Source organism: Cyanistes caeruleus, chromosome 6 (assembly GCF_971803275.1).
Source record: "Cyanistes caeruleus chromosome 6, bCyaCae1.hap1.1, whole genome shotgun sequence".
NCBI classification, from domain to species: Eukaryota; Metazoa; Chordata; class Aves; order Passeriformes; family Paridae; genus Cyanistes; species Cyanistes caeruleus.
The window spans coordinates 11,081,340-11,108,259 of record NC_141706.1 but is presented as its reverse complement, the minus strand read 5'-3'; the positions used below and the strand labels follow the sequence as shown (position 1 = coordinate 11,108,259).

The 26,920-nt window shown below is 39.2% G+C and overlaps 1 protein-coding gene across 5 annotated transcripts in view; it reads right to left on the bottom strand.

Annotated features, from left to right (window-relative positions):
• The window catches only part of NAV2 (neuron navigator 2), a 204,813-nt gene that overhangs the window by 10,996 nt on the left and 166,897 nt on the right, over positions 1-26,920 (bottom strand). For 2 of the 5 annotated variants that reach the window (XM_086893008.1, XM_086893005.1), the window contains 15 exons: positions 24,726-25,193; positions 23,648-23,713; positions 22,419-22,463; positions 20,085-20,245; positions 17,848-18,036; positions 12,179-12,231; positions 10,901-10,924; positions 10,718-10,792; positions 7,338-7,421; positions 6,644-6,755; positions 6,172-6,317; positions 3,373-3,545; positions 1,379-1,532; positions 767-926; positions 191-291 (listed from right to left, as the gene is read on the bottom strand). In XM_086893008.1, the coding sequence (XP_086749134.1) occupies positions 191-291; positions 767-926; positions 1,379-1,532; positions 3,373-3,545; positions 6,172-6,317; positions 6,644-6,755; positions 7,338-7,421; positions 10,718-10,792; positions 10,901-10,924; positions 12,179-12,231; positions 17,848-18,036; positions 20,085-20,245; positions 22,419-22,463; positions 23,648-23,713; positions 24,726-25,193 (2,011 nt within the window). Of the gene's footprint in view, positions 1-190; positions 292-766; positions 927-1,378; positions 1,533-3,372; positions 3,546-6,165; positions 6,318-6,643; positions 6,756-7,337; positions 7,422-10,717; positions 10,793-10,900; positions 10,925-12,178; positions 12,232-17,847; positions 18,037-20,084; positions 20,246-22,418; positions 22,464-23,647; positions 23,714-24,725; positions 25,194-26,920 lie in introns of all 5 variants that reach the window. The other 3 variants (XM_086893011.1, XM_086893009.1, XM_086893010.1) reach the window with 2 other exon arrangements.

Genomic DNA, 26,920 nt, shown 5'->3' with positions numbered 1-26,920 from the left:
CTTCTGGTATTTCGGTCCCTCTTGTCGGGTCCAAGGAAGCTAGAGGCAGCCAAGTGCCTTCTCTATCACTATTAACACACCAATGAACTGTTTTCCTGGGAAAATTCTTAAAACTCCTTGGTAAACTTGAATTCCCTCACACATTCCAAAGTCACTTTTGTTTCAAAGCTGGGGATGAAACACAACTCACCTCCTTCCATTTCATCTCATCCTGGAAGTTGACGAGTATTTTGACATGCCTGCCTCCTTCTTTCCGGCCAGAGCCATCTCCAGTGTCATCCAACAGCATGTCTGTGGACAGTAAACATCAACAGCTTCACAGCTGGAGCTCAATTACAATGGAGGCTATTCTGGTTTATTGTAGTCAAACACAACACACCTGTGCTTAACATGGCCCAAGGTAAAACAAGAGAACCAGGCTGACTGACTTCCCTGCCACACATCCCTCTTAAAAAGGGAAGGTCATTGAAAATTATTAGCCAGTTACTCTGTATTTTCCTTCCTATGATATATCCCCTGGGAAATGTGCACCATTAAATGGCTTTAAACATGACTTTTCAGAGCTGAGGTCATAATTGGACACTTCTGACTGAGGCTGTAGCAGACCTATGATGATATTTAAAAGAAGGCTTTGTGCCAGCTTGTGACATATTTCCACACCTCAGGTGTTAATAACCCTCATGCTTTCATTTTTCCATGGCTAACCAACCCAAGCCTTCCAAGTGCAGGATAAAACCTGCCCCACCATCCTTCTCATTAAACTCACCAAGACTGATTGACTCCGTGAGGTTCAGGCTGTGTTGAGAGAGACCCACTGAGTGTCTGGGGGAGGAGGAGATGGAAACCTGAGACTGAGCCCTGCTACAGCTGCCATGGTTTTCAGATTTCAGCCGATCGTTCTCTGCTTTTAACTTTTCAATCTCACTCTTGAAAACACAAGTCAGACATTAGAAGGCACAGTGAAAACATGATCACAAGATAGGAACATAAGATACTTAAGAATAAATGGTAGTTTAGCAGAAATGCTGTTTTCCTAATATTATAATTAAGGATTTTAATTATTAGAATGTCCTTTCTGTGAAACTTTTCAAAGTATCCTAAAATACCTAAATGGGAACTCACTAACTCTGAAATACAACTGCCTTAAGGCAGAGAGCATGGAAACATTTTGACAGCCAACAAAATGCTGTCCCCATCTTGGGGTTGAAACAGCTGCAGCTGAGGGCAGCAAAGTTCAAGCTGACTTTCAATGAAGGTTTAACACTGGCACAGAGCTACACACAGCCTTTAGCAAGCACTCAGAAACGTCAGATCTTTACTGTGCGGGTGGTTGGCCACATCAGCACAGGCTGCAGGATGTGGGGTGGCTGTTCCTCACCTGCATCCTGTTCATGGCCTCGCGCAGCTGGTCCAGCTGGTGGGCAGAGCTGAGGGCTTCCAGGCGAATGTCCGTCAGCTTCATCTCCTTGTCCCGCAGCTCGTTTCGCAGCTGCATCACCGTCTCAGCCTCACTGTCAGTGCACTCAGAAATACTGCAGGACACAGACAAACACACATGTTCCCTTCCTCATGGTGACTCTCCAGGATTTATTAGGAGAAGAGGAATAAAGCCTTTTTTATTCTGCTTGAAGCAGATAGCAATTTTGGCTTACTGAATTAGTGATACCATAAATCAGATATTAAACAGGTCATGGAAATTTTAGAGTTTAATGAAACAAAGATGCCTGAGGGTTATTTTCCTTTAATCAGCATCTGAAACAATTATCTGAAATCACCTACTATTGGATAGTCTTAATTTTTTTTCAAGGTAGTTGCTTTAATGGAAAACTTCTAAAGCCAAAATCTAAATAAATTAAGGGGGTGCAGCCATTTAACAGCAGTTGGTTGGAAATTGATGAGTTCACGGACAGATTTAAAGCTCACCAGGTGTGCACAGCTGGGTTTCCCTGAACTGCTCTGGAGGGCTTTGGAACTCTACACCTATTCAAGCATGATAAATTCCTGCTCACTATAAAGAACTCATGCTTAAAAAAATTTTGGTGGCATTTTTCTTCCCTCTGCTCACAAAAAAAATAAAGTTTCTGAGTGAGTAACAACATTTCAGCACACTTGTAACTGTATCCGTATAAAGATCAACAACACAGCTGCCAGCCTTAAGGAAGATTTTACCTAACATGCCTTCCCTTAAATCAGGTTAATGAGAGATGTTTTCACCACCAAAAAGCCAGTAAGCCAAAACACAGTAGTTTTACTTGTGCTCTATTCTTCCCCCAGTTCACATATTTACTTTTTGTTCATGTTTATTATTTTGGCTTCCATAGCAAGATGAGATGTACCCACACATCATTTTGGCTGATGATAGATGGGATCATCATTTGACAATTTTCTGGCCTGAGAGTGTTAGAGCACAACTTGTAGTCACCAGAAATGCACCGAGTTAGGCTCAAGAGACAGAAGAAGCTTTGAAACAAAAATCATAGAGGATTATCTTCTGCTACTGACATTTTATTACTGTTATACAGCTGGAAACTACTGGTATTGTTTTCTTCATGTGAAAACGAGTGGAGGGGAACTACTCCAATGCATTTGTTCTGAAATCAGGCTGGAAGCTGTACATGACCTCCCAAGGTCAGGAGGATGTCTGGTAATTACAGGTTTCACAATACTGCCTTTTAAAACTTTCTGTATTTGTTTATCCTGCTCAAGTAACAAAGCTACCGATGGAATTAACATAAAAGCTGTTTTACTAAATTTTCCATGCATGTTCTAAAATGTGAGTTCAGACTGAAAACAGTGTGGCAAGGGATATGTTAAATTTTATTTCAGAGGTGGCCATGGAAAGGACCAGGCACAGGTGGCTAGAGAGCTACAGAAGGAAAGAGGGGTGGATCATCTCCATTCACCCAGCACAAGTGGTTAGGTGAGTTCATCTGTATCACTAAACCACAGTGTTTGATTTTCTTTCCTTTATCTTTGTCAACAGAATTGGGAATTTACCACGGCAGATTAATACAATATGTGCTGTATTTAGACAAGAGAAACAAAATCCCAGATTTGACCTAGATTGTTTAATTAGCAGCAAGAGATCCAATTACTTTGGCATCTCAAGGTCACCCTGATTATAAATATTCTTGATAGTCAGTACATTCTGCTGAGAGAGCAACCCAATGAAATATTTACACTTCAGTACGGATGCAGTGATTTTTGGCTTCCTGAACACCAATGCAAAGGTACTGGGTTGGGAGTCACCTCACGCATCTTTAAATCTCTGAATACAGGAATTCAGCATTTCTGTCCTCTACCTTTCCTCTACCAATGCAGCAAGATGCCTTCCACGCTATTTTCTGTCTAAAGTTTACAAAAATCACTTACAGGGAATTGGAGTGGGAAGTTCTCAGCAGTGGTGTTGAAACAGTGGTGTTGTGGTGTGGTAGCTTTGGTGAGGAAGGTAAGGAAGAATCAGTCATCTCCTCAATGTCTGAATGAGAAGATGCCGACTTGGGAGATTTCTTTTTCCCAAAAGCTTGCTTGAAGGAGCTGCGTAACTGGAAAAAACAAGACCACAGAAGCAGGTCCATCATTAAGAGTGAAATCAGGCAAAAAAAGCCACAGAATAAAAACTCCTAACATGCAAATACTCCAGATGCTACAGCCATTCTCACATACATACTAACACAGGTGATACCAAAAATACCAAAGCTTTTTTTTTCCTTAACTATTTTATCAGATTAATAAGGTCAATAGGAGTGGCTATGGATACTTCCTATTTTTTAAGAACTATTTGACAGCAAATTCTGTTCAGTGCAACAAGCTTTACAGCGGCGTGGTGACAGCTTGCAGCTGTGCTGGCACAGGGCCCAGCCAGGTTAATGGTGCTAGAAGGGTTAGTGGTGTCAATGGTGGGTTAGCTTTGTACCTCCAAATTTAAAGTAGGTCCTTCTTACCTCATTGACCTGCCAGAAGAAGTGCAAGCAAAAGGAAGTGGGGAAAGGAAAAAAAACATGTTTTAACAGATAAAGCCACTGATAAGGGAAGTTTTGTATTTCTAAGACAAACACCAGCAATGATTAACAAGCAAATATTTTAAAACCGGAACCCTGTTTCCAAAACTGAGTGTCTCAAACCACATACAACCATTTTTTTGCATTACCTGAAGAAGACACCAGATCCAAACTCTCGTAACTATTTAAATTACATTTTCTCCTTAGCTCAGGCAGAGTGCTTTGTCTAAGAGCCAAGTTAATAATGTATTTTTTCTTGCAGGAAAAGGTATTTCATCATGTGGAAAGACTGCAACTTCTCTACCTACCTGCAACTAAAAAAACCTTCTGTAATGTGATTGCCCTTTTCCAGACAAGAATTAATGTTCATGTCATTAAATGGATGTTACCCCAAAGTTACAATTCAACAGGTAGTGTTCAAGAAGCATTTGAACAACGTTCTCAGATACTTAGTTTCACTTTCAAGGAGCCCTAAAGGTTAAATCCCCATGGAATCAAGGTCTGGACTTGATCCTCCTGGCTCCCTTCCCACTCAGGATACTCTGTGTACACCTTTTAATGCCACTGCAAATTGCATACTGTGCACATGCTGGCATAATATGAGATGGAAGCTGTTTTTAAGCTAGACAAAGACTCCTACAATAAGAAGAGTTGAAAATCTGATGCTTCGGTTCTGGATGGACAGCTGCATTGCTTCTACACAGAACACAAAGATCTTGGCTGAGAACTTCCTCAGCACTGGTGGAATAAAGAATGTGTGAATCAGATACAACTCACATATTTTTCCCAGTAGCGTTTTAATTTCCAGTCTTCATTTCACAGCAATGATGAACTCATTTTTAATAACAACATAAAAATACTGTCCTGTTTCTTCTACTTCATGAAAGCTTTATTATTTATTTATCTTTTTAATACAGAAATGTTCCCTTAACCTTCTTCAAAAATACTTATCTGATGAATGAGAAATGTAGGCTGAAGAAGGACCATATCCACTATGTTACAATAATAAAGAATAGAAGCTAAACAAGAATTTTATAAAGTGTTTATCATAACCAATGCTTAATGACTAAAAATGTTTTGTGTCACAAACTAAGGGTTGCTAGATATTTAGAAATTACAACCATTTACTGTCTTTATACTAATGTACAGCACAAGAAAGATTTGGAGATTTTTTTTCTATTCAACCAATTCTTTAAGTGGCAGAGCAGAAATGCTTCTTTTGTGAAGCAGCTGGCAATACCAAGAGATACCAAAATGAAACCTCTGAGATAAGAGAGAAATAAAAGCCAGAACTTGTTCAGGAAGCTCTTTCTGACAGTTCACGAGTTTCATCAACATTTCTGAGAGGATAATGTGCAAATAAGAATGAAGCTCTTACCATCTCTAACCCCATTTTGCATCTCTACAGATTTACCTGTATATCCAAGGGACCCAGGGAGACTTAATTCAATGGGAAGAAAGGGGTTATTTTACTGCTACAATAAAGGATCTAGGACTTCAGTCCAAACTACAGTCAGACTAGGTAACTAAGGCAGTTATGGTCTAATTGAAAATGGAGTTGAAGATAATGTACCTTTCCTCCAGTACAAGGTACCTTGTACATAGTACGTGATGAGCAAAGAGGGAAAAATGGGAAATGACAGGTAAGTATTGCAAAAACTTCCAAAAGAGATGTCTGTCACAAAAAAATTTTAAAGATCAGTATTTTTTTTATATTATTTTTAGAACTCCAAGTTAATGCTGGACAAAGAGTTATTAAAGTGTTTAATATGTTCACTTTTAAGAAAGCCCTATGAGATAAAAAAAAAGACAAAACCCACAAGAATGATCTTCTCTTGTGTGTTTGCTTTACTTTAATGACAGATGCCACATTTTCTTTAAGGGGCTGAATTTCACCTTTAGCCAGAAATGATCTTCGACAGCTATTTCTAATTTAAGACTGGCCTTTTAGCTGCCAAGCTAAAATTCAATCCTATGCAGAGTCAACACAAGGATATACATCACTTACAACTCAATTAAGCCTTCACAGGAAAGTTTACCCAGGATTTAAGCAGTGCAGAGTCCTTGTGCTGACCTGCTGTATGAGGCAGGAAGGAGCAGCCGGGTGGATTTTACTATGCATGTCCTGACAATTTCACATAAACCTCACAGTCTGCTAAAACACACTCACCCAATTCTTCCTCTTCTTTTTCTTGGAGTCACTCTCAATGTTGCTGCCCACACTGGAGTGGCTAGTAGCACTGTTAATGCTGGAGACGCTGTCTGAGGAGTGCTGCCTCCGGATCCGTAGGTCCGTGGGCTGAGCAGCTCCAGGACCTGGATATGAATGGAGGCAGTGTCAAAGTTATTTAGGAAATGTGATGAATGGTATTAATCATGCAATCCTGAAGGAACATTTAGGAAACCCAGCACTCAGACAATCACTTATCCCAATGGATGTATTGCGTATTTCAAATCCTTGTTTCCTGTGATGAGGTTAAAATCTGAGGTGCTTCAAACTTTTCCTTCAGCAATTTATCCCAGTAAATTACTGGGTTACTCTGGTCTCGGGACAGCTCTAATGGTTATATCAGCTATTATCCAGAGGACTGAAGTCTCACTGGAGAGCCCTGGGGTCTTTGTATGTGGTGCTTGTCTCTCACCTTTGCAGTTAAGCTCAGGTGTATTGATGACTCCATTGATGGCAGCCTGAGCAGCAGCATTTTGTTTCTTCAGGAGTTCAATTGTCTTCCGTAACTCATTCAGTTCCGAGTCCTTGAATTAGGAAGAAAAAACATATGGAAGAAGAACTCCAAAGAAGCTGATTTTCCATCTAAGTTTTGGTAGTTCATAGTGAATTTATGGTATATGTACAAGGAGGTGAAAATGAGGTTTGGGATACCTGGGGAAGCACACTCTCAACAGGGTGCAAAATAGCTTGGGTACTATGATAGAAAAAAATTCATGTATTCTATAATGCAGAAATAATGTCTATTCATGTATACTGTCCAAAAACACTATGGTGCCACTAGTCTTGTAGGTATTCTTGGTGTTTCTTTCAAACATGCCCATGTATGGATGCATTGGGATGAAATATATTGCAGAAATATGTAATACTGAAGACTTGTGTCCAAAGCAACAATTGATAGGAACAACCTGATCAGTCACCACAAAATCCCAGAGCAGAAAATGTGATTGTTTTATACAAATTATTTATTATATTTTACTCTGTCACCACAAATGAGGGAGGTCAGGCAAATTGTGTATGTGACTTTTCCCCCCCACCACAGCTACAGGAGCACAGGCAACAATGCTGGAAACAGAAATGAAGACTTCCCAAACCCTTTTGAAGCTTGCCTTTTGTTCTGCTGTCATGGTCAGGCTCTGCAGTCGGATCGTCATGTTCCCCAGGCTCTGCTCAAATGCTGCCACCAGGTGAGCCTAAAATCAAACCACACACAAGTTTGTTCTCTTCCCCCCAAAAGGAGTATTTCTGCAGGTATTTAATGTTTGTTGTATAAATGGTGCAGAGAAAGCAACACTGCTTAGAAAAGGTCAAATGAGTAGAGTTACATTATGAAAATGCTTGCCAACAATAAAATATAAATCAAGGTTTTGTATAGAGAAAAGTCAGGCAGAAACTTCCCTCCAACTAAGCCACTATTTTCCTTGTGGATAACTAAGGCAAAAAGATACTGGCAGTCACAGGGATGGAGGTTCTCACTGTGTTTATCCCACCAGGAGAACAGAAGAACAGATGCTTTGCCAGCTGATATACCTCTATCTAACTCAAAGACTCCTCCAATATTTGAGCGCACCTTGCTACATATCATCCAAAATTCCTGCTGCTTGGCCAATTACCCTATTTTCATTTCCCAAGGAAAGAAAAGAAAGATTTCTCTGTGTTTCCTGGGAGAAGAATGTTGACTCTTTTTCCCAGGAAGCATGGAGAATGCAGTGTCCATTACAGGAAAGGCACCAGCTAGGAACTGAAAATGACTGAGAAGCAAAAAGAAGGAAAAACAGATTGAGAAGATGGAAAAGAACGCAAGAAACTGTATTTCTAGATACATGACATGGCACTGTTCAATGGCCATTCATATGCATGCACACACATATAACTGATCACAGGTATATTTCAATAGATACTGGTCTCATTAGCCATAATAATCTACACATGATAGAAAAAAATAGCTTTATTTATCTATTAAAATTAATTCTATAAGCACAGTGACAAGTAAAACTGTAAAATCTTTCCAAGCAGAAAAGGTCATTTTCTCACCTGAAAAAATACAGAATAGCAAAACTTTTCACAGAGCTATTCCAGACTCATTCAGCAGCAGCACACAGTTGACTTATCCTAAATAACTGTTCTCACATTCACAATGAAAACAAGCATGAGCAGTACAATAACATGGGGATACCCCAATGAAAATAAGCAGAGCTGAAACTGTGAGAAAATGGCAAAAAGTAATTCAAAACCCAACACTACACACATAAGAAAATCTAAATATTTATTTTAAAAACATAGAGTGCACAGCTTCTTTTGGGGAAGATGAACAGGGAACAACAAAGCTGATATCCAGTGATCCTCAGCATTACTTTTTAAAAGCTGAAAATAAACAGGCAAGCAGGAGTGCATGGGTTAGTAACAGGATACAAACTCTCAGTGCTTTGACCTGAGCCCTAAAAACCAGCTGCTCTTTCAAAACCGGATCTTGCAATTATTCCTATCTCAAAATCGTTCAGTGAGCTATGGAAAAAAATGTATCTTCACTTTCCACAGCTGGAGCAAAAATGTTTTCAAATTCATGCCCTTGATGCTTGAGAAGCATCAACAATTGCAGTGTCTATGCAAGGAAACTCTGAAAAAAAATTGTAGATTGAAGAGATTAATTTGAATTGTCTAAGTTTTAATTGCCTTTTATTAAAGGAATCATGTCTAAAGGAAATGTTCAAGTGTCTTAACTAACAATATTTATTAATCTCGATCTTTTTGAGAACAAGCATTGCCTTTCACGTGGAAAGAGGGCATGTTCTCTGGAAGGAGGTGATTAGAAACTGAAATTTAATACTAGGACAGTTATAGCAACGTGTCTGTAGCCAGTTTATGGACAAATGAAGGGCAGGCTCAAGTCTAAGACGTTTAAATAGCATGAATAAAACACTGCAAAATTTTAAAAGGAACTAAGCAAAAATAGAATATTATCAAAATAATAAATGATAGGTTAACTTTTTTGAGAAAAGCCCACAAGAAAAACCTACAAAACCCCAAAAGACCCCAATCCAAACAAAAACATACAGGGGTGTACATTAAAAACTGTTCTCTGCGAAGAGTAGTAGTAACCACACAGAAATTCTTGAGCAGATGAAGAGCAGCTGGGCCAGGCAGCGAGAAGCCTGAGCTGAGCACCAGCCCAGTGACCCTGAACTGTGGGAAGGAGAATGCAATAAAGCCAAGGCAGAGCCATATGAGCTGCTCAGCTGACAAGTTTTTTGTGTGAAGGAAACAAGCTGGGTTATTTAACAACATCATTAAAAACCTATGCAAGAGAATCTGGTCCTGCTTTCCCACAATAAAAGAAACTTCTGTGGGAAAACCAATTCATGTATGCATCCACTTTGTATTTGAAAGGCAAATACAAATTTTAACTTTTGCAAGATGTTTAAACTGTTTCCTTTTCCTCTTGGGACAGTGACTAGGTGGTTTCATGCAGTCAAAGCCCTTTTATTTGACTTTTCTGTTATAACTGTGTTCTTTGTTTTCCAGCCCATTTTCAAGCTGGACAAAGCACTCTGATGCCTGCAGTGGACAGCACAGATTTTCCCTTGAACCTTTCCTGTGATACTGCTTAGGTGAAACCTGTCCTTTCCTACCCCAAGCTTTGCACTCCCCCTAAAGATTCAAAGAGCTGATGGAGAGGAATGTCCCCTTCAAGCAGCACATGTTCTTATGTTTATTCATTCCCATAAACCAGAATGTCAGTATGATCTGATCTGCTGACTATTCATCTGCATCTTATTTACTCTAGAATTGCTTATTCTCCTTGCAAGCTTCTGTGTTGTAGCTATCTGTGACTGTAGCACAGAACACACAAATAAACTTGCTCAGAGTCATACAATATTGCCTCAACACCTCTTGGATTCCTAGTACCCTTTTTCCCCCGAGTATCTTAAATTACTTATCCCTCAAATTCCTGAAAGGAACAAGCAGAAGTATTGTCTACACTGACAAAAAGTCAGGTATCTCCATTCTTTAGGCTTAACTTTAAATTAGTTTCCAGAGCCCCCTACGCCTGTATTATCTATTATGCCATTAACCCTCATCTTTATGCAACAGAAAAACATAATGCATTTCAGTCTAAGTTTCTATTAACTTTTACTCCTACTAATCATAATCTCTATCTCATGCCATCCAAATGTCAAAGCAAGACATTTTATTTATTAAAAAAACCCGTCCTCAATTATTTCTCCGCACTTTAGAATGGCTCACATACGTACAAAGCCAATTTAATATTATAACTCATTTTTTAAAGAAAGGTGTAAGATAATTTAATAGGGCAGAGGATGCTATTTTTGGACATGTCTCACACATGCATGCAGTTATTTCTTTAAACACATCAGTAATATGAACTGAATATTATATATATGATATCTTTTTGTCACTTAAAAAATACGGGTAGTAGTTGCTGCATTAAATGCATTCCAGGTTAATGTTTGCTCAGAGTTGTACTCACATTAGCAGTCAGCTGAGTTGTCAGAGCTGACACTTTTTCTTGGGATGCATCCAATTCTCTCCGCAGCTTGCGAATCTGCGGGTTTTAGGAGAACACCTCAGTGCATCATAACAAGGAGAAATAAAACAGCAAGACACACAGTGCAGAGTGTCATTTATGCTTGCAAAGAGGATGTGCTCTTACCTCTGACTGGCACTTCTCTTCAGGCTGTAAAATAAAAGGAAGTATATGAGGATATTACAACATAACCAGACTGACAAATTTATGCAAATTCTCTTTTTGTATTTCAAAATCTCTAATGTGAATTCCTTATTTTGGATTCCCACATCCATATTCAGTCTAATTTCATTTCCTAATTACTCTCAAGGAAAAAGAAAATAGGCTGCTGGAGGTACTTCCTTCTGCAGGAAGGAGTTTGGGCTCCACCTCCCAGCCTGCTGACCAGTGCACCTCTCATCTCAATCACAGAAGCAAGAAGTCCTGGCTCTGTTCATAAGGGACTGCTTGAGGCTCTGAAGAACCAGGACTGCCACAGAACTTGGCTGATCCTAGGCAATTCTCTTCATCCCATGCTCAGGTCTCCATGGGAAGGAGGCCACATTTTTGCATTCCAGTGATGTGAAAAAAAATTGTGAAATTCCTCCCACTTGGGTGCTACCTAAGCACTGCGGCAATGAAAAAGTGAGGACACACAGCCAGTTGTGAGGGTGCCAAGTGGATGTACTGACCATCCACTGTGGTCAGCATGATAGAATTGTGGCTACTAAGGCCTGTTTCTAACCACAATTATCAGCTAAGGAGAAGTATGGGGTAGGAGGTCACACACTCCACTGTTTCTAAGTAAACATGCCTGTTAACAGCCTCCAGGAAAATTACACCTATCCAAACACACTACTGGGGCCACTCATGCAGCAAGCACAGGAACCTGAAGCTCTGAGTGCTCCCCTGTATTTTCAATCTCCTGTTTGAAAGCCTTATTTTAGCCTTAATGAATATCTTCTTGTGGAGAAAATGTTACTGGCATAGCGACTAAATGGCCTTTTTTTAGAATTATTAATATCTGTGCATTAAAAGTGGACTTAAACTTCCTTAGTAGCAATACATTAATAGAAGGATGGGATGACTTTATTCAGCAAATTTTGGGGTGCTATAAGTAATGAAGTTCAAATCTCCTATCTACTGAGGGGCTTTGTAGCAAAACCTACTTAGCACAGCATAAAATACAGACTCTAAAAATCAATGGCTGCTTTTAGGCCATTGAAGTCTGTGTTTAATGAGGATACTGCTAAATACCCACAGGCATCTTCAAAAACATAAATATTCCTTTTGTAGCTAACATTCAGAACACAGTCAAATGAAAACTGCTTTTTTCCTCCTCCTTGAATGGCAAAACTAAATAGCAAGACCAGTCAATTCAATAATTTTGATGAATAAATAAACTCTCCATTTCATTATACTCACTGTTGAATAAATAGATGACGTACTGGACACCAAAGAGAGAGAAGAACCATGCACTAAAGGAAAGAAAATAAGCACAATGAATATAAGTGCACTAACCACAGAATGGAATCGTCATAAATCATCCACTGTCAACCACAAATCTATTGAAGAAATACTTTCACAGATTTCATCATCCATCATCATAAACTTAATTATATTTTTGCACCAATAATGTATGGTTTGAAGAATCTGTGTCCAGTTATATATGATCCATAACCTTGGATTTAGTAAAGCTGTTTTAAAATTCTCATAATACTTGTTTGTTTGGGAAAATTAGGTGTGGCCAAGAAAGTTTAAAAAAGTTTTGATGAAGATCTGTTCAGAGATACATATTTCTCTGGACAGTTATCTTAAAATTCTTGCAAAAAGGCTTACTCAAGATTAAAAAAACCCCAAGAAATGCAAAAGAGATTACAAAATTAAATCTAAGTATTTAATCTTCAGTTTTAGATGAGACTGACAGGGTTTCTTTATTTTTCAGGATGGGAATGTCCTGAGAAAATCACAACACCTGTGTTGTAACCAGATGCTCCAGGAGAAAATGTGGAGGACCTAGGATAAAACCACATTGTCAACAATTTTGGCCCTGTGAATTGTTATCTAAATGCAGCTGTATCTTCCTTCTGCTGACTTAAGGGAGCTGTATCAGTGCATCAATAAACCGAACATTCCCTTTCCCTGCAGGATTTCTTGGTCTTTCTTTAAAGCAACAACATTTTTTAACATGGCAAAATTTGTTCTCTCATAAAGAAATTAACAGTGAAAACATGGCTACAAAACTTTCTGGAAAAGGATAAGTTTCAAGCAATTTTTGCATTTAAAATCAATAAAGGACATACATATACACAGATGGTGTAGATGATCTTCAGAAGTCCCTTCCAACCCTAACTATTCTGTGATTCTGAAGGTTGTTACCATCACTCAGACATCAGGGTTTACATATAAATATAACATCATTTCATTCTCTATTATGCTATTGAAAAGAAGTACATGAAGCTATTCTTTCTGCTCCTGAAACATGCAAAATTACTTTTCCTTTATTTTTAGAAACTAACAGTATTGAACTGAAACTTCAATTCAAAACTCAGGTAACCGAACACAAATCATATAAAAAAGCATAAAATCACTTTTTCTTTTCCTAAATCCTCCAGCCACAAAAAAAAAAAAGTTTAGGAAAGCTGCCATTTTGGTCTAATTACCTACTGCAATTCTACATTTGCAATAAATGGATTCTGCTTTCCCACTGACATTATATCCTAAGGCAATACGGGAAAGAGAAGTAAACAAGGTCTAAGTTGGCTTCTGAAGGAATGTAAGACAATTTAAAAAACCCACAAGAAAGTAAAAAAAAGAACATCACATCCATTTGCTTTCTCTGGGTAATCATATTTTCAATTAAAATGATCTTTCTAGTTAGGCATTAAGGACTATACTCCACTAAGAACATAAAAATAAGTGGCGTGAGTCAGAGCCAGGCTCTGTCTAATGATGTGTTCCAACCTTGGGTGCAACCACAGCTCATGTTTACTGAAAAGAATGAAAAGAGACAGATACACAGTGATTATTCCCCAGGTACATCTTTGCACCTTCTGGGAATCAGCAAAGATGGAAATTCCAGGGATGGAAACTGCAGTCAGACCATTATTTTGCCTGCTGTGACTTCTCTACCATTAACTCACTTAACTGCTACTGAACCTGCTGATACATTTTGTCTGTAATGAAAAATTTTCTTGTGTTCAGAAATGTAATTCTTTGCAGTTGTTTTAGACCTGCTGCTGAATCAGTAAGTTCTTTGAGTGCCTCCATGCCACTGTGCTAAGAGAAGGAATGGATAACCAATCTCAACAACAAAACAAATTCAATACACATCCCTTCAGCCATCATTTTCCAAGCTTAAGATTTTGATTTTGTATAATAGATGTTCTGTGCTTAAGATCTTCTCACTTTTCTTTATTTGCATTTTCCCTTTAAGATTTTCAAGATGGAATGCCCAAAGTGAAGAAATATTGCACAAGGCCACAAATGGACCCATACAGGGAATATAATATTATTTTCTGGTCTGCCTCCCTATATTCTTCCTTGTTGAATTCTTTTCCTAAAAGAGATGTAACCAAAAAAGAGCCCTACCAGCTGGACAGAGAGGAAACAGAAACCTTTATCATGGACTTGGTCACACACATCTTTGAGTTAGAATCAGCTGGAATTTTTAAGATCACATTGGGATTTTAATACAGGAGAGAAGACTCGAAATGAGAAAAAAAAGGAAAGAACATATGACTCTGGGAATCCTACTCTTGCCTTGTGAAACATCACCATCACATAGAACCATAGATTTATTTAGGCTGGAAAAGACATCTAAAATTATCCAGCCCAACCATTAATCCAGCACTGTCAAGGTGATCACTAAACTATGTCCCCGAGTGCCACATCTGCATGGCTCTTAAATTCCTCCATGAATGGTGACTCATGTGCATCGTTTGATCCTGTGAATCATTTCAGATGTCTCATTTCAAGGAAAACTAAGGAGTTAATATATTTGTGCAATTTCTTTTTAATGTATCTGCAGATGGCTACTTGAAGGCTATTTAATTAGGGGCCTGAAGGCAGGCTCGTGATACAATTCCTGTTTTTTGCAGCCAGCATGCATCTGCACGCAGGCTACAAACCCAAATTGGTCTGGAGCTATTATTTTAAAGCACTGTAAATGCACAGGGAAGCATGTATAATTTTTAGAAAAGAAAGGCTCCTAGCCGTGATCATCTGCCCAGAAAACAGAAAGAAGAACTGGTGTTGCATGCAGTCAGTAGCAGCAAAAGGAATAACAATTTATATCCCAATGATAATGGACTTAATTTTTTTTTTGCTCTTGGAGGCTGAAGTATCAGGGTGGAGCTCAGCTCCTGGGGAAGACTGTTGGCTGGGGGAGTGGGGAAACTGGAGAGCCAAGAGACCATGCAATTTTTATGCTATATTTTTTCCCCATGCAGTTCTGGAGAGTTTGAAAGGTGTTCCTGCTGGCACTTCCACAGCCCTTAACCCTGTCTGTCACAAGAGTTATGTACTGCAAGATGACTTGCATGCATGACTGCACTTCACACCCAAAGACAAGAGAAAAAAAGGCTTTACAGAATAAATCCTGGCCCTGCTGAAGTTAATGAGAAACAAATATCTCGTTATCTTATGTGCTAGGAAATAATAAAGAAGTAGGTTGGTAAGCTTTATTTAAGACCTGGATTTGTGCTTCATTGACACTCAATGATTGTATAAAATCAATTTGTTCATTAACCACAAATTTAAATTTCTATAATATTTTTTTAATCTATTCTTTCAAAGTGAAGGCAAATCTCTACTATATTTAGAAGCACTTGATCACTTAGACCTTGTGATTCCCTAAGAAATAAGCAGGAGCTAGTAAGCAGGTGACTCCTGCCTTTTCTACAGCCAGGGAACTGATTTTTTCTCCTAAAGAAAAAAGTACAGAGACTACACCTAAACATTCAATCCATCTGATAAAATATTATTATCCTTTTAGGTGTGAAAAATGGAAGAAAATCTGAAAAGGATCTTCAGCATGTCCACTGTAGGGTCAGATTCATTCCTCAGATACAAAAGTGGTATTTTCCAACCACTTTCAAGTCCATAACTTAGTGGATATTTCTTGGACTTCATTTCCATTACTTTTTTTCCAAATCAATCGAAAGTGCTTAATAGAACATTTCACCTAACTATTTTCAAATTTTCCTTTTTTTTTTTTTTTTTTTTAGTGGTATAAACCATTCAATATGCAATATTCAAACATGCAATATTTATTAAATGTTTATCCAAACTAGCCTCTCTGCTGGACAAGAATTTCTGAACTACAAGGAAGAGCTTAACCTCCAATGTGCCAAAATGGATTTGCTGCAATCTTCAGCACAGTTAAAAGATTAAGGCTACAATTTTTTGGAGGATGTCTTCAATAAAACCGAAGTAAGTTTTGCTGCAGTAGCTCTTCCAGTAAATCACTGAAGTGTGACACAGATGCAGTGATTCAAATTCCTTTACAGATTATATTAGAGGACAATTTATTAAGAGCATGACTTCATCACAGTATGGAACTTGACTGACTGAGCATCTGGCAGTCTTCGACTGTTTATGATCATTCAGCCTTCTGAGAGCAAAGAAAGGTTAATCCCTGCAATGACCCAGCTTTTAGCCCTACAGCATTATTCTAATAATTTTCAACCTCTAATGAAAATCCTCAGCCACAGACCTCTAAAATACAGTTTATACTGATGTCAGATTGATTAAATTCAATAACCAATTAATTAATCTTTCCAGAGCCATATCCAATGTTTTCCACCTCTTCCAATGGCATAAAAACATGATGGGGTAACCAGAATCTCCAGGAGGGCACTTTGTGGCTCACAAATGCTTCTGCAAGCACTGAAGTCTGGGTCCTGTGCATGCCTAGCTCTTGGGGAGCAGCAACCATGGGACACTGGTATTAATGGTGCTGAGTAAGTGCAGCTCTTCAGAAGCAGAGGAAAGAGTCATCAAAGGCCTGTGTGATCTGTAAAGTACAATCAAGCCCCCAACCCTTGCCAGAAAGGAGATTTAAGACTCGAAGAGTTAATGTTGAAAGAGTTTCCTATGAACCACTCCATGCTTGACTTTTCACAAGTGCAATACTTGAGGATTTTAATGTGTGCTCACAGCCACTCCTGCTACAGCCACAGGGATGCCTGATCAGGAGCAACCAAACTAAATATTCATTTAAAGGTAAATGCTTTTTAAAATTATATTTACATGGGTTCTTTTTATCAGGTGTGGTTATATTTGAAAAGATGATGAAGCACTAAAAACACAAGCTTAGATGTTTTGAAGAACTACTCAATTCCTTTCTTTGGAAGATCTATTGTATCAAGCCAGGACATTCAACAGAAATGAAAAGCAAAGACAATTTGAGTACAGATTAAATACTGGAAAAATTACTGGGATAGAAACAGTCCAACTGGTATCAATTATCTATGCTATAAGCAGAACTGTGGAGGTGCAAGTTCAGAATACCCCTATTGAAGAAACACTAACAGGCTGACTCTAAGCATGAATTAGTCATTCATAGAGCACTAAAAATGAAGCACAGGATATGTTTAAGCCATTTCTTGAAAAGTCAAGGTCTAGGTACAATACTTATTTCCTGTGTCTGACCAAAACAAACATTGAATAAACATCATCATTCTTTCTAGTGACAAGTGATAGGACCTGAGAGAATGTCCTGAAGTTATGTCAGGGGAGGTTTAGTTTGGACATCAGGAAAATCACCCCCAAAACCTGATGGGGCACTGGAACAGGCTCCCCAGGGGGGTGGTCACAGCAACAAAACTGGCAGAGTTTTAGGAATGTTTGGACAATGCTCTTGGGCACATGGTGTGATTGTTGGGGCATCCTGGGCAGGGCCAGGAGCTGGATTTGATGATCCTTGTGGGTCTCTTCCAACACTCTGATTCTACAATCAGAACAACTGTGACAAGGACTATGGTTTGACCGAACACTGAGAGCTGAGAAAGCTGTGTTTGACCTGAAAAGCGCTGAGTTCCCGTGAGAATGCCACTCCTAGAGCATTCCTAGCACCACGGGACTTTACTGACCCTCCTCAAAGCCGTCGCGGAAGGAGCCGGAGCGGCTCATGGTGCGGCTCTTCTCATCCAGGGACATGGAGCTGTTGCGGAGGCGCGTGTCACCATAGGGGTCGTAGGGCCCGTCTGCGTTGGACAGGCTGTGTGTGCGCAGCATGCTGGGGTTGGACAGGCTCATCTGTGCCGCACTTGTGGGGCTTGCTGCAAAGCCAGCAACAAACACACAGTTACTCCAGGAAACACAGATTTCCATACTTTTTTTTTTTTTTGTGCAACTACCAGTAAACTTTTTTCCCCCCTACTTCAAGACACAAACTTTCGATATCATCTTCTCCAGGCTTCATTGTTTTTCAAGTAAGAGGTAAGCACGCTAAGCTAGTGAATGTAAAAACTCAAGTAAAATGAGGTCAAACACGGGGTGATATGTCCGTGCTTCCACAAACAAGCTCAGTCACCTCACTAACAGCTCCCAGGCATGAGCTAATTAACCCTTCAATTATTTTGGAACTGTTCTTCTACAAAAGCTGTAGTATTTTGTCTATACGGAGCAGGACTTACCTTCTTCAAAGCCTTCAAGCTCTAAGAAAATTACATTTTTCTATGTATTTTAGTTACAAATATAAATAGCTTTAATTTCCTAATAGTTGTATATTTCAGAACTTTCCTTCCACTATGTCCTGAGAACTGTAAAATATTAGTTTTGCCTTGAAAGCAAATATTCTCCCAGCCAGTGTTAAAAGTACTCCAATCTTGCATTTCTTGAAAGAACTTCTCTGCTAAAATTATGCCTACTATTTAAACTATTAAACTATTTGTTGGTTTGTGGGTAAAAAAAGAGAACAAAATCACTGTTCATCTGGTCAGGTTCCTCGTAGTGTGCTGTCATTACCTGTTTCTATATAGATCATCAACTGATAAAGACTATTGTAGAAGACACAATAATTCAGTTTACAGGTGCTGGACTTTCATACAATCATTTGCTCTTAAATCCAATGACCCCTCTTAACTCCAAAATCTCTAAGCTCTCTTCTTAAGAACATAGAAAAACATATTTTCTTTTTTGGTTTTTTTTTTATTCACTGCTGTTTGTGGCCAAATAGCTTTTGAAGCTAATACAAATAATCTCCAAAACTCCACATAAAGAGTTCTATTTTTGGGCCTATGACAACACTTTTTGGTTACTTTTTAAAAAAAATTTCATGAACCTTCGTGACAGTTTGCTAGCTGTTGGAAATATAGCCACGCTATGTGTTTATTCAGCTGAAATTTTGATAAGTGTCAATTTATTTAAAGCCGCTTACTGAATGTGTTTCTTTCCAGAACAATCAAAGAAAGGCTCTAGAATGTCATTACCACAAATCAAGACTACACTAGAAGTAAGTGATGGTGCAATCTGCTCCAAATTCACCCAAGAAGTTCACAAGCTTAACTATTTTGCACATAATTATTATATATAAACTAGTTATATATAAGTTATCATAAACAATATAATTATTTTAAATAATAATTATTACTATGGAGAGGATTCTGAAAGTCATAAACAAACAGGTGCTTTCTTTCCAAGTGTTACTTAAAGACAAAATTTACAAATCTGAAGAAATTGCAAAGCAAGTAAGTCGTATTTAACCAGCCCACCAGAGATGAGCATCACTAGCACTTTAAATCAGATTATTTCAACTGCTGATAGAGTCAGCTAAAACCTGCAATGCTTCCTGCCAATCAGCTTTTATTGTTTCCTTCATTTAAAACACATTTTTAAATGAGATTGAGTGAAGGAATGACAGTTTTTCTGACTTGAAACTCTCCTGACTTTTATACATTGCTTGATTGAGCTTTCTGCAATTTTCCAACAAGCCACTTGAAAAAGACAAAGATAAAATTCCAGACTGATGAGACTGGCATATACAGTATGTAAAATGCTTGGATTTTAGAGAATTATTACTGTACAGCAGGCAACATCTTATGTGCTTGAAGCACCCCCAATATGTGATATTAACTGACAGCTCTACTGAATATTTTATAAAGCTCACAATTTGTATTAAGGAATCTGATTACTCCCAGAGAAGCAGTTTCAAAGTTACTTAAAGTATGGCACCTTTGGGCATACAAGATAATGCTAATTAGTCACACTCATTTCAATGAAGGTGCCTCCTCAGGTGGAGTTGCTGAAAGAAAATTATCTTGTGTAACATGCTGTTTTCAGGACATACAATGCATTGCCGTGATTATTCAAACAGATAATTATTCACCAAGCTGCGAGAAGTTAAATCTAGTTCCAGAGGGTGATGTTATGCTGGATCCAGATGAAAATGGAGAATTGGTAGCAGTGTCCTGCAGTCCTCCTGCTGAATGGGACCGGAGCCATTCCTTTGCATCCTCTTGACTACGGAGCTGGGAGGATGGAGTATACCTGCAAAAACAGGTTTTTCACTATGAACTTTGATATTTATTAGACTTTCTTGTTTTAAAAAAAACAAACCAACCATGAAATGCCACAAGGCTTGGGGTAGGAGAGAAAGAAAAAGAAAAATGGAAGAATCCTCATATGAAATTAAAGGATTAAATAATATAAACTAAATAGAATTCTTAATTAAGGAGCTGCTCCAAGCTCTTCCAACATGTTCCTAAATAATTTCACCTCTGTCTCTGGGGGGAAAAACCAAACCACAAACTTTCCTATGGCTTCAGGTGTAACCAAACCAGAGTGAACCAAATGTTACAGGTAGAAGTTGTGCAGTGTAGCACTGTAGGGTAATAGGTAGTGTGTGCTACATCATATGATTTAAAAATAAAACTGTAACTTGGAAACCCTTTCCCCAAGTAATGCCAAAATTCTAGCACTATTTAAATATTTTGAATTATAACCAAATTCAAGTCAACCAAACCATTATCAGGATTTTTTTCAACAAGCTGTGACCCAGTATTTCATATGCCAGAGACATTAATATAAGGCCTGTGGAGGTGTATCCCATTTAGTTCAAACCTAACAACATTAAAACATCATAAAGGAGACTATGTTTAGCCTTTTCTGAAGGTAATGAAGATAGCAGAAACATGGTCTATGCCAACATCAGTGGCAGAACACCCACTGGCTTCAGCTTAAGCTTAATTTATTGTGTATATGTGTGAAAAATAGGTATATCAGGATAGGTGTTATGTGAGCTCATGATAGGGTACAGGTATCAACAGCCAGAGCATCATGGAAACACTTGTCTGCTGATGGAATTCAGTGTCTGTCTTGGGCTATGCCATCGCCTTTCGACAAATACTTATGAGTTACTAGCTCTACTTCCAAAAACTTAGAGCCTGTTATTTGCTGATACTATCTATTTAATTAATTTGATTCCCTTCAAGTAAATACCCTACAGCAGTAAGACATCACTTATTAAGACTATTTTAAATCAATGGAAACACTGCAATGATTTAAAAAGTCAAACTGTTCCAAAAAATACATTCATGCTTCTGTTTATGCCTCAATACTTCAGCAGCAGTCCCTGACAATCTGCATCTCTTAAACTTTGCATATAAATCAGTTTATTTAGAAATGGGCTTTAAATAGCCATGTTACCTTAACACACTACAGATTTATTTTTGTTTTCAGCATTAACACCTACCTCTTCAGCACTCAAATGTTTTTATCTTAGAAGAGAGCATTTATTAGAGACATACTTGAGGACCATAGAAACATTAAAACAAATTGCCATTTTAAGAAAGGCTTTTAGTACTCAGCTTCATGGTGCAAGGCTGCTGTGAAGAACAAGATGCATAGCACAGAAAAAAAATCACAGCTGCAGTTCCAAGGCAGCAATCCCAGAAGCTGCATTAAGCAATTCAGAAGCTGCAATTTCCTAAATTGTCAAAGATACCTTCTGTAAATTCTCTAACGCATGAAGCATTTAATTAACATAGCCAATAGTAATTCTGGTTAGAATTGCTTGTATCAATGGGGAAAAAAGAAGTATATTATAAATTCACTGCTTTACAGATGTACAAAATATGTGAGAAGATAACTCCTGAAAGTTAATTTGATTTTGATTTTTTTTTTTTTATTTTCTATGAGAGTAGAGCCCTATAGATTTAGGTATTCTGATGCAAGTTGTTGTTCTGTTTTTTTTAATTAATATATCCAATTTCATCCTGAAAGGTTTGGCATGATCTTGTAAATCTTTTCTGTTTATATAACAACACCAAGGTTCCCAGGGTTAAAAAACAGTCTTAGGTCATTCCATGTAACAGCCACAGAAACAGCAACATCATTGTTTTTAAATCAAGCCCAGGTATGGTTCAAGATGCTTTTCAGCAATTAAGCCAACAAAAGACAATTTCTGCTCAAGCAGAGAGGCCACTGGATGAAAAAAGCACAGTTGTCAATGGCTTTCTTTGAGGACTGAAGGAAAGCAAGAAAGCAAGAAAGCAAGAAAGCAAGAAAGCAAGAAAGCAAGAAAGCAAGAAAGAAGGAAAAAAGAAAGAGTACTGTTGCCACCTCTTGCAAACTGCGACCATCACCACCAGCCACAACAGAAACACAAAGCAAATTCCAAAGGCACCACAAAAGATGTTAAACCACGTGGAAACACCAATACCTGAGTCCCTTCTTAGGCAAAGTGTTCCTATCAAGATGTGGGTCACTGCAGGAAAGTTAAAAGAAAAGAACTTCAGAGAAGAACAAAAGGGAAGGAATAAGATCAGGACGAAGGACGTACAAACATCTGCATCACCTTTTCAGAGGAAAAGGTGCTGGGGCCTCCCTACAGAAACATGCACAGACCTCCTCACCCAGGTGGGGTTTGCACAAACATGCAGCTGGTACCATGCCAATGCACCACATCTGTTCACAACATCATTTCACTGTTTCTCCTACCCACAGTGAACAAAAATGGCTCTTCAAACATCAAATGGGTGTTTTAAAAATAGCCTTTTCAGCAGGCTGTTGGTGAAACCCAATGGGAATCTTCAAGTCCAAACCATCTTCCCATCATTTCTTTCAGCAGACACCATTTAGGGAATGTACAGAGGTATTGAGCCCAGACTTTAAATTTTCAAATCTTAGCCTAAGTTCCATTAGCAAAGTAAAATGGACCAATCAGTCACCCAAAGCTCAGCTATTTCTGTTTATGTTTTTACAACTGATGAGCAGAGCCTGTTAATTTGTTTTTTAAAAAATATCCCCATGCTTAAGTAAATTAATTACATGACAACCCTTATAGCTAAGTTACAGTATACATCAGTGAGCAAAAGTGAGCTGGAATGTTTAGATTTGTGTCATCTTTTCCTAATTTCAGCATTCATTTGTACAAGAATGAATGTACCTAAGTACTTGGAAAACACTCATGAGCCAAGCTGCAGTAAGAGACTGATGACACTAAATGACAAAGGGACTTCACGACAAAAAGGACAGGCCAGAAAGGCAGTGAGAAAAGCAGCATGCCAGAGGAATGCTGAAATGCTAGTGAGAGTTTATATTTGTAAGGGAAAAAAAAAAGGGCATGATTAACAAATTGCCTTTTGGAAAGATATGAAGGGTGGGTTAAAAATACACCCCCAAACCAAAGGACATTCTCAGAAACAACAGCAACACCAAAAACATGCCACCTGTGCTGCATGCCCCTCTCCAGATTGATTTGAGTGGGTAGATGGGTGTTTACAGGGACTCTCACTGGCATGTCTTTGTGTCAGTTCACACCTGGATGATGAACACAGCAGACTGAACACAGCTCAATTGAGCACAGCCTGGCACAAAACAATTTGCTTCACTGAGATGGGCAACAAAACCTACAGCCTTGAGCGTACTACTGTCCTGAGACAGCATTACCTGTCCTGTCTCCTGGGCAAAGTATTTCGGCAGAATTTGGGGCTAGCAGCAGGGGAAGAAAGAGGGCTGGAAAGAGCAGTTCAACAAGACAGAAAACAAGAGAAGGAGTATTAGAATGAAAAGATGAGAGAAAAAAAAGGGCATTACAATAAAACACAATCCGAACTCCAAACTGTCAGAACATTACATTCAGGTGCAATTTTCTCCACTGAGACACAGCTACAAAAATCTTGATACCTGAACTCATCACTATACATCAGGATGTAGCTGATTTCCAGTGCTTGGAAGGGTTCTACTGCCATCTACAAGGGGTCCCTCAGAGACCATTGCCAAGTTCACCCCAGTGTCAGCTCAGTGTGCCACCAATGCAGCTCCGATGCTGGAAAAGCCCTGCTCCCTCCTCCCTGCTCAGCCTCCTCTCAGGTCCTACCCTGTGTCCACACAGGTACCAGTGAATCTCATCGCATACAGAGCTGGGGAACTGGTCAATCTGAAATACAATTCAGCTGACTGTTTTTCACTTGGATCCAGCTTCTAATAGGATTCACCACGCATTCACATGAATGCTTGTGCTAAAATATTGTAGGGAGCAATTGGAGATGGGATAAGGCAGCAGGGAGAGGATGAGAAGGGATCAAGCGACTATGGAGATGGGGACTTGTCTTTTCAGCATCACCTCCAGTTTGAAAGTTGTCAAATTCTATAATCAAAAAGTTTAACAGGAAACAGTTGACTTTTCAAATCAAAATTCGGAGGCTTTTTAAATATCACTATCAGCTCAATTAACAGAAGATCTTTGGAAAGATAACCAATGATGCAAAATTCAAGTATTAGGTACCATCTGGTAGCAAAAACAAGCTGTCACATTGGCTGTCACAGCAAATTAAAAACCTCATCTGAACCCATCCTCCTGCTTTTCTCCTGAAATAACTTATCTTTATGTTCTAGTCCTAGAGTTATGTGCATTAACTGGTAAGAGGCATTACTTGATCTCTGTCTGCAGTGCTGGCTACTGCTGGCAGGGCTTCATTCCCACCTGAGATACAAATATATGGAAACAAGAGAAAAACCCACAAACCTTTCAGACAACGTAGTCTTAACACTGTTGGTTCGGATGAAGGGAGTCAGAGAATCATCCTTGGAGGCTTGAATCAAGCCACTGGAGGAGTTATGGCTCAGCCCACCTCCACTGCTCAGGGAGATGTCTATGGATTCGCAGCTGGTGTGAAGACTGCTGACAGACTGGTATCCAATGCCATCCTTGCTAACTGCAGAAGAGCTACTAGCGTTGGTACCCCATGTCAAACTGTTGGAAGGAGCTGAGTGTGCAGAACTGGGGCTGGAAGCTAGTGGAGACTGGTTGAGATCTGTGTTTTTACCATAAAGGGGACTGCTGCCCCCACTACTCAGCACACCACTGCCAGATGGGGAGTCAAGATTACCCTGCTGGTTCATGGTAGCGTGAGGGTTGGAGATGACTACTGAGTTTTTCATATTTTCAGCTGTTGTGATGGGAACTTGTTTACTAGGCTTGCCACCAAAAAGTCTGTAAAAAAGAAGACAGCATGAAAAATACATAAAATGGAATAGTAAACACAATGATATCTTATATCTAGACCATATATATCAGCTTCAGAAAACCAGTATTGAGTACATGACTAGATTGTACATATGCAACTATACATTTATAATTTCCTTGTCTTCGTTGTCCCTTTCAATAAAGCCCAGAGGCAACTACAACAGCTTCAAATCTATCTCAGATGTGTTATCTTTGAATCATCAACCACTACTTTCACAAAGCTAAAATACAGCTTCACAGAACTAAGATACAATAATAAAATCTCCTGTTCCTTAAGGAAAAAGAATACCAGAGAAACAATCTGATGTATGGAATACTAGAGATTGAAAGCTTACTGATGAGGTAAATTCTGCACAAATCACCAAATTTGCGCAAATCTCTGCACAGAAGCAGCTTTTGCTGGGATGCAACAATGCACTCATTTTACCAAATGTAGGCTTATTTCATTCCATGAGCCAAGCTGTCTGGAAACTGTATTTTTTTAGTGGAGAATGTGATGTTACCTGATTTTTGGTATCTGGAACTGGCTAGTGAAACACTAAGCGAGCTCCAGAACTTGGGGAGGGAGGGGATGGAGGAGGCTGATCACAGCATTACTGCTGCCTGTGATGCAGCTGCACTGCCAAGGATGCAAAGACCCCAGTTCCCTCATAAACAGTCAATGGGAAACTTCTCAGAAGTGCCCAAGTGCCTTAGTAGTAAACATTCCTTGGACTAAATTATCAATCATTCCAAAACCAATCTTCAAAATTAGGAAGGAAGTGTATCTTCCACTCCAGCTTCAAACACCCATCCAAAAACATTGCTTTTGTTTCTACCAGTTGGCTCCTGTAACTACCTTTGGAACCTTAGATTTCCCCACACATACCTGTATGGATTTGCTCTTTTAACGTTCATTCACTGTGGAGTACTGTGGGGGAAACTTCTCAGAATAGAGGACTACAGCACTTCCATATAAGTGTTCCTCAAGTCTTAGGGGTGGGTGTGCACCAGGCAGAACCTCTGCTGTTTTGGAGTATGCCCAGGTTGTTGGATACATGGACACTAAGTCACTTTGTCCATCACTTCCCAGAAACACAGGCTGCGTTACAGCTGGGCACCTGCAGCACACCTGGAGCAAGCCCAGTGCTGCCCAACAGCAGTGTCCACACTGCACAGGTGCTTCCTGCAGCTCCAGTGCCTGGAACACACCTGAGCTGAGCAGCTGCTGCTGCGTACTTGCCACAAGGCACCTGGATAACACTTCCAACTGAGAGAGCAGGTTTAGATCAGACCTAAGAACAAATTCTTCCCTGTGAGGGTGGTGAGTTCCTGGTACAGGCTTCCAAGGGGAGCTGTGGCTGCTCCATCCCTGGAAGTGTTCAAGGCCAGGCTGACCTGGGGCTCTGAGCCACCTGGAATAGTGGAAGGTGTCCCTGCCTATGGCAGGGGAGTCAGAATGAGATGATCTTCAAGGTCCCTTCCCACCTAAAACAGTCCATGACTGCATGGCCTTCAGCAGTTATACTAGCTTAGAGTATTCCCTAAGGTATTTTTGTGCCAGAGCATACAATCTCTTCAGCTGCACTGGGGAAACCACTCTTAAAGAAAGGATCCCAGAGCTTAAAAAATCCTGAACACCCATACAACAGTTTTACAATGTTTTTTAAGCTACTCCCTGTTTATGACAACATGGAAGTTACATATACTCACAA